General features: G+C 39.6%; 1 protein-coding gene across 3 annotated transcripts in view; it reads right to left on the reverse strand.

Moving 5' to 3' along the window:
- Positions 1–10,534, reverse strand: part of LOC125455407 (eukaryotic translation initiation factor 2 subunit 1) — a 29,142-nt gene extending 18,608 nt beyond the window's left edge. Inside the window, exons 1-3 of one of the 3 annotated variants that reach the window (XM_059649231.1) lie at positions 10,225–10,534; positions 5,905–6,146; positions 4,246–4,325 (exon numbers count right to left, since the gene is read on the reverse strand). In XM_059649231.1, the coding sequence (XP_059505214.1) occupies positions 4,246–4,325; positions 5,905–6,145 (321 nt within the window). In that variant the 5' untranslated portion in view covers position 6,146; positions 10,225–10,534. Of the gene's footprint in view, positions 1–4,245; positions 4,326–5,904; positions 6,147–9,804; positions 9,996–10,224 lie in introns of those variants that run through there. The other 2 variants (XM_048537294.2, XM_048537295.2) reach the window with 2 other exon arrangements.
- Between the last annotated feature and the right edge of the window lie 60 nt (positions 10,535–10,594).

A 10,594-nucleotide genomic window follows, 5' to 3' on the forward strand; every position in this document is an offset into this window, starting at 1 on the left:
TGCTTGGCCTGCTGTGTTCATCCAGCCCCACACTTTGTTATCTTGCAAGGATCATGATGTCCCTTTGAGATAATATGAGTTTCTTTGCCGTACTACTCACTGCTTACACTATTACTTAACAAGATACCACACAGCAAAAGCAAACAACTTGAGATATGAGAGTTCACATATGAGAAGACTGGTACTACTAATATTGCTAATACGTACACACACCAAAACATTTCTAGCAGGTTTGATTCCACATTTTAACTCAAAGGCTGGAATGCAACCAAATCAGACAAGCTGACATTTCAAGACATCTACATCATTATAGTTAGAGGGACTGTCAATGGATCTCTGCAGCCAGAGACCAGTATTTGGGAAGTCTATTCTGGGCTGGACAGAAATTTGCAGTGGGAAGGGGAGGATCCAGTTCTTGTTATCGATGGATGTACCAATGGCATTGAGGGGACAAGAAAAAAAGCGTCTGCTTACCATGCATGCGCAGTTAGGGGCTAAGTTAACAAGCCAAACCCAAATGTGGTAATATGGGCCACAAGTGAATTCGAGTAGGGTAAGTAAGACTGGAATGTTGCAAGCATGGCTGGATAACTAGTGTGGAAGAAACAGGTTTTGATTCGTGCAGCACTGGTACAAGTGCTTTGGTGAAAGAGAGTTGTACATTGGGATGGTCTTCACCTTAACTATGCTGGAACCCTGGTTTTGACCAGAGATATAACTAGGGCAAATCAAGAGGGTTTTTAACCAAATGATACTCGCTCGTGAGGGAAGAGGAGATAAATAAAGACAGGACAAGCAAAAGGGCAAGGCAGCAGTAAAGGAAATGTTAATCAGCAAAAAACAGACAAAGCATACCAACACCAACAGATAAGGCTATGTGGCAAAAAAAACAAACTAAAAGGCGTGGTATGTGAATGTGCACAGCAGTTGTAATGAACAGACGAAGTGACAATTCAATGCAGAAACAATAAACCAACAACACAAACAGAAACAAATAAGAGTGCTCTGGTAGCTATTTGAGAAAAATGACTTCAAGATTTTAAACTATAAACAGAATGGACAAATCAAATTGACTGTGTTCTTTCATCTTTGTCAATAGGGGATGCAGTTCTGAAGGGGGTGAACAGCAGAGGGACCCAGATGCACAGATCATTGAAGGTGGAAGGGCAGGTGGATACAGCAGTTAATAAAACAGTGTCCTCAGCTTTCTTTAGAGGGGCATAATGCACACGAGCAAGGTGATATGAAACTTGTAGAAGACATTTTTTAGACCTCAGCTGCAGTTGTGGTGCCACATCACTGGAAAGATGTCAATGCATCAGAGAGTACAGAAGTAATCTATAAAAATGGTTCCAAGAATGAGAACCTTCAGTCATGAGGACAGATTGAACAAGTTGGACGTGTTCCCCTAAGAGGGAAAAAGGTTGAGAGGAGATTTGACAAAGATTTACAGTATTAAACAAGCTGGATAGATTACACAGACAGAAGTTGTTCCCACTCAAAAAAAAATAAATGAGGGAACAGAGATTTAAAGAGACGTGTAAGAGAAGCAAGTGATGATTAAAAAAAAAAGTTTTACACACAAGTAGTTAGGGTTGAGTGAAATGCCTGGAAGTGCAGTGAAGGCGGTTCAGTTGAGGCATTCAAGAGGGCATTTGATGATTGTTTACAGAGAAATAATGTTGCAAGGGTCTAAGGAAAAAGCAGGAAATTGGCACTAGTTAATGACATTTTGTTTGATGGGCCAATACAGTTAGAATGGGTTGAACGGATTCCTTCTGCACTGGAACAATTCTGAGATTCTATAAAAACATCAAATGATGATTAAATAAGCAGTTTCTGAAAGCAGCATATTTCAATGCCTGCTGGTGGTTAGGTAAACTCTAGACCAGCTAATGTGGAACAAGGCAGGGTTAATAATCACTCAAAGCAAAGGCACCTCTAGCTAGCAGTATCATAGCATGGCTGAACTTCATGTTCAGTTGAGGCAGAGAAGGCTGGGCTAAGAACTATTTTGAACTTAGGCAGTTAGCAATTATGAGGATAGAACTGGCTAAAGTGAACTGGGGAACTAGTTTAAGCCATATGTTAGGACAGCTGCAGTCAAAAATTAAAAAGATATTTAATAACACTCCAGTGTTAATATTCCAGTGAAAAAGAAAATTTGGCAAAGATTGCACCATTCACGGCTAAGTAAGGAGGTTAAAGATTGCATCTAATTGAAAGAAAAGGCATGTAATATTGTGAAAATTAGTGATAGGTTTAAAAAAAATGGATAAAATACAGAAAACACTGAAAAAAGCAATTCAAAATAGGCATAGAATGAGAAGATAGCTTGAAATATAAAAGCAGAAGGGCCAGAAATTACAGTCAAAGTTGAGAACCCTCTATCCAAACTTGAATAGATTAAAAAAGTTACCCACTTTCCATTGGAGCACAAGTACAAGAGAGACTCCTAGACAAGGGCTCCCTATTCTGAACGTGTCCAGGAACCCAACAGCACAGCAGATTTTATAGAAACTAGGACTCTTTTGCAACAGTGTGCCATGATCTGATTTAAATCTCCAGCTGCAGAGCGACCCACTTGAAAAGCTCATGCGAAAAGATAATCATGTAAGGCAAGCGAGGAAACTGGAGCGCCAAGTACACGAGACAGGCGGGTGTAGGAATGCTTAAGGTAGATTGCGGGTCAGGCCAGGGCAGGCACTGTCAGGCTGGGTCGCAGAGGGGATATTCAGTTTGAGATTTATCCAGGAGTCAGCTGAGAGGGGAATTCTGCATGATCTCAATCTGCGCTGCTGTGACAACACTAGCCATTGAAATATCTTGGCTGAATGTTAAGAGTCTCTACATGTATTTGCAAAGGAAAGGAAAGTTGGTCCTTCAGAAAATGTATATGGGGTATTAATAATGGAAAATAAGAAACTGGTTGACAAAGAAAACAGACATTTTGCATCGGTCTTCACTAAGCAGGATACAAACAACCTCCCAGAAATAAATGTAAAGTTAAAATAAGTGCCTAATAATTTGACAAATGGCAAAATGAGAAGTTGTCTACTTTACCACGAAGAACAGAAAAACAGCATATTATTTAAGTGGAGAAAGATTGCAGAACTCTGGGTGGCCCTGTACATGATTCTCAAGTTAATGGCGCAAGATAAACTATATTTTTTATTGCAAAAGAGATGCAATATAGAAGTAGGAATGACCTATTGTGCAGGCATTGGTGAGGCCAGTACTGTTTATACTTTTGAACTCTGAATTTATGCACTAGCAGTTCAGATAAGGTTCACTCAACTGACACCTGGTATGAGTGACTTATCTTAAGAGAAAGCAATGGACCCGAATTATAAGAATTTAGATAAGAGATGATTCTATTGAAGTATAATACCCCTGAGGAAAAAGGATAGGATGGATGCTGTAACAAAAATTTCCCCTTGTGAGAAAGACTAAAAGTAGGTGATGGAATTTAAAAGGCAGGGGCCTCAGATTTGAGATAGAGATTAGATTGTTTTTCTCCTTGGAGCATTCAGAGTCATGACCTTCCTTTGCCAGATTGCACTAGAGATGGCTAAGTGAATACTTTTAAGGCACAGATTGATAGTTAAGAATTTAACAATAGTTAATGGATATGGATAGTAGACAGGAAATCTCACATTATCTTCATGAATGACAGATCAAGCTCAAGAGGCAAAATTCTTAATATTTATATGATCAACAGCTAGGTAAACTTTTTTTGGTCCCAATTCCCTTCTGGCAAGATAATGATGGAAACCAGCTCCAGCACACCACTTACCCACTCACACACCCACCCACCAAAAGGCTAAAAATGAATGCAGACTGTTTACATCAGCTATGATTATTGGGCATGTTAAACACTAACAGTTTAACATGCCTGAATTTCTATTACCAAAAGAACAGTGGAGACATAAAAATATGTTATGTGAGAGAAAAAACTTGCACAGCAAAACCTTTACCTTCATTGTCACATTAACAGACTCAAGGCACATGTCCACAAAAATGTATATATACACACACAAGTTATGCATTGGCATCTGCAGTTCATGCAATGCCACTGGCTTGCTGCCACAAAATCCTGAACAAAAACACATTCTAAATGCCTGACTAGAAAAAGGTAACATACTGAACTCAGATGGCAGTGCTGAGGAGCCCATCACTATAATTCTAAATTCATTCATGCAATGTATTAAATACATACTTTTAAAAACAACAGAAAATGCTTACAGTCTTGGACTTGGTAAATTTGTCTTCACATTTTATAGTTTCTTCTTGCGAAACCCGGCGCTTTGACAAATCAATGTAACCTAGATCAAATGGGACAATTACAATAGAATCAATCACAATGGCCACAATTTCTTGGTGTAAGAGGCAATCCTAAAACATTCCATTACGTAGGTAAGGTATCTAAACAGTTTAAGGAAAATAAAACTAGGATGCCATCATGTTTCCAAGTTGTGTAGCTGAAATAACCCTTCACTTCATTACATACATCAAATGAACTGAACACTAAAGCAAGAGCACTAAGGCTCTCAACAACAATAAATTCACATTTATGAGAAATCTTCAATTTAATAAAACATCTAAAAGCATTTAGGAACATTAATGAAGAAAATGTGACATCACATAAGATCTCAGAACTGTTGCAAAAGGGCTAAATAATTGCCTTAAAAAAAGGAGAGCGATCTAGACAGTCAGTGAGCATTAAGGAGGGAATTCCAGGGTATCTGTAGGCGAGACCACAATTAAAAGCAATTAAATATCAAGCAGGCAGAATGCCAGTATTGGGAAATATGTTGAGTTCTTGGATTTGTGGGTTTGGAAGATTTACAGAGATAGACAGAGTGCAGACATAGAATACAGGATTAAGAATGAAAATTTAATTAAAACAAAAAATGCTTTGCCAGCCTGGAAGCCAAAAAAAGGTAAGCGCAAAGGTGACAGAGGAACAAGATTTGATGCAACTGGTGTTAGGGAGACCAGACAGGAAAACACTAGTAGAAATATTAAAATGCATGAATGATGGTTTCAGCAAACAAGTTGAAACAGGACCACAGACCATTATGGAAGTGAAAGCTGCCAGCCTTGTGTTAGGGACCAAGTGAATGGGTGGAAGTTTATCTTAGAGTTGAACATGTCGTCCAGTTTATTACAAGTCCTCTCTACCATTAAGTGGAGAGATCGAGTCAGTAGTTAGGGAAATGGACTTTTCAGAATGGGCTGATAAGAATGACTCAGATTCACCACATAGATAAATAAGACAAACTATCACAAGTTGCAATTCACACAGGACATTTGTACATTAATCAAAAAATGAAAATACTCCATTCAATTTTGATTTGGGAATTTATCAAGGATGGCCAGATCATATTTCAAATGTTAATTTGCTTTGTGGTCCAAACATGTTCCTAAGTAAATATGGGAACAGGCACAAGCAGCTGATATTATGTAAAATAACTGATTTATTTAGACCTCTCTCATCACAGCCTAACAAGCAATTTATTTTGAAGTAGGCACAAAAGACCAATGTACACAGAAACATGCTTGCTAGAATTGCCAGGAGATAAACATGATCTATAAGAACATTCCTGCTCTTCTCCCAAAACTATTGGAGCCGAAATATCTACAAGAGAGCAGCTGGGGCCATCATTTAAAGATTGATCCAAATTGCAATGAAACACTGCACCAGGACTCTAGACTTTGACCTCAAGCTCCCCAGTGGGTTTTGAACCCTCACCAGATGCCTCAGAAGAAAAAGCACAACCAGTGTGTCAGAGACTAGTAAACAAAAAGAATGAACTACTGCTGACGTCCCAGTTATCATCTTGATGGTGAGCCATTCCTGAATCTAAAAACATGACAAGATAGTTTGCACAACATGCATACCTTTCTCTTTGTCGACTCGGATTACAACAACACATTCATTTCTACCAATTCGAATCAGTTTGTTGATAGATCGGATACGCCTTCTTGAAAGTTCACTTAGAAGAATCATGCCTTCAATGTTGTTATATTCTAGAAGGCTGACATAGGCACCCATCTCCGCAATGGAGCGGACATTTACCATCACCACATCTTCTACCTCTGGAAACTTGTGTTGGTAAAACCGACAACTAAGAGCTGGCATTCTGAAATATGCAGAAGAAATCAAATTACACTTTGGTATTTCACACCAGAAAGAGCAGACAATGTATTATCGCTAGACTGCGTAAAAATGTGCAGAACCAACAGAATTGTAAAAGAATAATCGAGGAGAGGATAAAACAATAAGAGATCTTAAAAACCCACCACGCAATTTCAGTTTAACTGTACATATAGCTCATTTCAGCCTGGTAACTTCAAGTGAACAAAAAAAGGGAGACCAACACCCAACAATATTAAAAAAATTTCTTTAATTCAGAAGATCATTGCAGAATGCTTTAGATTCCAGAGAATGTGCTTTTTGAAATGTTGAAGTAATGTATAAAAGCATAAAACAAAATTTTCTTTTAGTTAATCCAGTTACTTCAGGAAGTTTGAGATAACAAGGTATACAGCTAGATGAACACTGCAGACCAAGCAGCATCAGACGAGCAGGAAGGCTGACGTTTCGGGTCTAGACCCTTGTTTACAACTCTGCTGAATACTTCTGGATGGTGTTCAGAATTACTTCATATTAAGGAATGGCACAGAATATATGTTTAAAATATGCTGGCATCCCACTTCCATGAAGTGGGATGAGTTCAATCAGTAGGAAGTTGAGCTAAACAAACCAGAAAGAAACCAATCATTGGCTGATCAAAGCATAAAAGCACATCATGTCCTACAATTTGTATAGGTAGAAGCTGGTTTTTTTTGAACATGCACCATCTCTGGTGGATGCAGAATACAGGATTTAGAGGCCTAGTTGAAAAATTAGATCATAAAAACTTAGGAGTGAAATCTGGAAACATTTCCAAACACAAAGTGGCAGAAATTGAGAAAATTTGGAAATTGGTGCGCAATCAAATATGCATGTTAAAATGGGAACTGACAGACTTTTGTTCATCAAAAGTGTTAAGGGAGGTGAGGCAAAGGCAGGAAATAGATCACAGATCAACCATGATCTCAATGACTGGTGAAAAATGATCAAGAAGCCTCTTCCTGGTTGTATCAACATATATGGATCAGACAGAGCAATGTGCTGTCTGCTCAGTGCAAAATAATGGGATTTGTACGATGAAACGTGTAGTTCATATAAATATTAAATTCTGGGACTTTGATTTCAAAACAGAAACAGGGTCAGTTCTGTGAACATAATCATTTTAAAAAGGGCAAAAAACTCATTTGGATTAGCAGCTAGATAAATGAATTAAGGCAACGTGTGACTTTAATCAAGTGCCTGACAGAATCCCTGTGATGTTAATAGATGAAACATTTATACTGTTGTGTTTACAACTAACCAGAAAGCCATCAGTTTTAGTTTTTGAGTTCAGTTCAAAACAGAAAACAATTTCTCTAAAGGTGGAGAATCAAGCTTTTCGTTCAAGGAAACAATCACTATAGCTGAAGAATTTAGTGTGTGGTGCTTCCAATTGAGAAGAGCTTGGATAGAAATTTCCAAGTTGATAGAACAGAAAAAGTTTAGGTTATCACAACTGGGAGCAATTCATGTCAGTAAAACTATAAAACTTCCCCTATGATCTGAGGGAAAGAATTTAGGAGGAGTTAGTTAAATAACAACTTAAGATTTGAGATAACAGTGAAATTTCAGCTGATTCTATCGATATAGTACTGAAGCTTGAATATTGTACATTGCACTGACTAGTGTTTTTACGTGAAATTTCTTTGTTAATGGTGAGGGAAAGAGTTAGAGAGAATTTGGAACCACAGGAATTTACCTATGAAGGTGTGTTTTCATGACCTAGCTTACTGCTAGAATAATTGAAAATCATCCCATTAGTTACACTTATCCTCAAAATCTCATCTCTTCTAATACTTTTCCCTTCCATTAAAAGATGCACTGGCTTCTGCTTTCACTGCTCTGTGTCAGAGCAGGGCAAGTTCCTGCAAGTTTATCCTAACTTGCCGAACTCATTTCAATTGATGTCCTCCTACAACTGACCCAGATTTTAAAACAGCTGTTGGCCAAATTGCCTCGCAACCCTTCATAATTTTAACCTCTTAGTCTTCTCTTGCTCAGTGGAAATGTTTCTGAACTCTCAAGCCTAAATTCTCAAAAAGATGAACACCAAATCATGAGGTCACAGAATGAAACAGAGCAGAAGAGACTGTTCAACCCATCGAGCCTGAACCAATACTGGCGGTTAGCCCACAGTCTTGAACGTTCTGACATGCCAAGTACTGAACCATGTACTTGTTATAGCATGGAGGCAATTTGTCTCTACCACCTTCCAAAGAGGCACATTCCAGACTGTCACCACCCTATGGATAAAAGATTTTTTCCACATATCTCTCAAACCTTCTGCCCTCACCACTGACCCTCCAACTAAGGGGAACAGTGGTTCCTTATCCACTATATCCATGCCCTTCATAATCCTGTACACGTCAATGAGATCGCCCTTTAGTCTTCTCTGCTCCAATGAAAACCCAAGCCTATCCAACCTTTCCTCATAATTCAAGCTTTCTGGCCCACAAGGCCAGTGCAAGATGCCAAAACAAAACTACACTTGTAATACAACAGATCAAGCCCTGGTGCTTCCATGGGAGCAAAAAGGCAGAGTATTCTGACAGCAAAGTTTCAGATGTAAAAGATGCCACTAGAAGCTGGATTTCCACTGGGCCCACAGTTTCAATTTTACTCCCATGAGGCAGAGTCTCACCTTGATTAAACAAGGCTGCAGACTGCCATTCCCAACACAGAAGAAGCCAAGGGACAACTTGCTGATAGGACCATGCATATGAATTGAATTCCATTAATTCCCCAGGATATAAAGAAACAAGACTGGACACCCTGGTGGAAGGCACTGTCCCTACTTCAGAGCCAGGAGGCCCAGCTTCAATCCTTCAGATGTGTGTCATAATGTATCTGAGCAGCTTGATTAAAATAAAGTACCACAATGGGACTCTTAGGAGGTACCTACCTCTAAGTCAAGGTGTGGGCCTAGGTTCTATGTGTGGAATGACATCTCTGAACAGATTGATTAGAAGATATCAACAGTACTAATAAAGTTTGATATTGACACTTTGTAGGAAGTTTCCAATCTGCCATTGGAGACTTGCACATGTAATTATTCCAACACCAAACAAGAAATTACAATGGAGCCATGAATCAACACCTAAGAACATATTTTGAGGCAGGCTTCAGATGTCTCAATAAACTTCAATCAGAAATCAACAGCAGCCTCCAGCCAACACTAATTGCATATATCAGTTCAAACTGACAATTAATCTGACCATTTTTGTGACACAACTGATACTTCATGGTACAATTTTCATTTCAATGCTATTTTCAATAATGATCATCTGTACTTTATTTCATGTAAATAGCTTCAGGACAAGGATTCAGATTTGGACAAGGCTAATAAAAAAAAATATCTATCTACAAAGAAATTAGAAAACTGAAAAGCAGTCAGCAATAATGCAGTCATACCTCATTTGAATACTTCATCCTACTCGTGACATAATGAAGATCTCTTTAAAACTTTAATTCCAAATACCTAGTCTGACAGAAGTATGAACTTCAAGCCAAACCTAGTTCAATTCCTAAATCAGCAAAGATAGAAAAGAAATTCCTTGATCACGAAGTGAATATTAAGGCCTTTCATCCCTTGGGATTTCACTTTAAGAATGATGCAATCAAAGTACCTTCCATCTGTGAACTTCAAGAATCCTCAGTTTAATCACAGTGGCTGTAATTATTTTCTAATCAACCTGTTCGTGGAATACCTCTGGAACAGATGGGACTTCAACCTGGATCTGCTGGGTCAGAAGTGGGGACATCACCACCCTGGAAGCTGCCACATTCCAGGTGGTAGCTTTAAAGTGGAGTGAAAAATGGCACGAGTGATAGAAAGAGGCCGCACAAAAAAAACACACAGAGAGAGAGAGAGAGAGAGAGAGAGAGGCCCGGATGGGCCCGCAGGTGAAGCCCGAGTTGAGGAGCCGACATGACCATAAAACATGCTGGCATTGGGCCGGAATCTAGATCCGCCTTAACCAGCGAATCAGTGGCGTGGGGGGTGGACTGCGGCTCCCGATATGAGGACAGCACTGGGACTCACTTACTTGAGCAGAATCTGTAGGCAGCGCTGCTGCGAACGAGGACGGTCAGCACCTCAGGCCCACACTCCGACTCGCGCTATTTCCGTTGTTCCCACAATTACTTTTCTACGCAGGCGCGACGCCGTTTTCCGTAACTGTTACGGCGCACGCTTTATTCTGCGCAGGCGCGGCAATGTTTATCCTCACGTTGCACCGCAGAATCTGAGATAACAAGGTGTACAGCTGGCTGAAGAAAACAGGCCAAGCAGCATCAGAGGTGCAGGAAAGCTAACGTTTCTGCAGCTCCTACTATCTCTGCACCGCAGAATCTCTCGTGCGCAGCGCAAGTACGTCCCTTCGCCAGAAACCCCGCTTCTGCGCAAGCGCGGAGCTG

The sequence above is a fragment of the Stegostoma tigrinum genome, chromosome 10 (genome assembly GCF_030684315.1).
Source record: "Stegostoma tigrinum isolate sSteTig4 chromosome 10, sSteTig4.hap1, whole genome shotgun sequence".
In the NCBI taxonomy this organism is placed as follows: domain Eukaryota; kingdom Metazoa; phylum Chordata; class Chondrichthyes; order Orectolobiformes; family Stegostomatidae; genus Stegostoma; species Stegostoma tigrinum.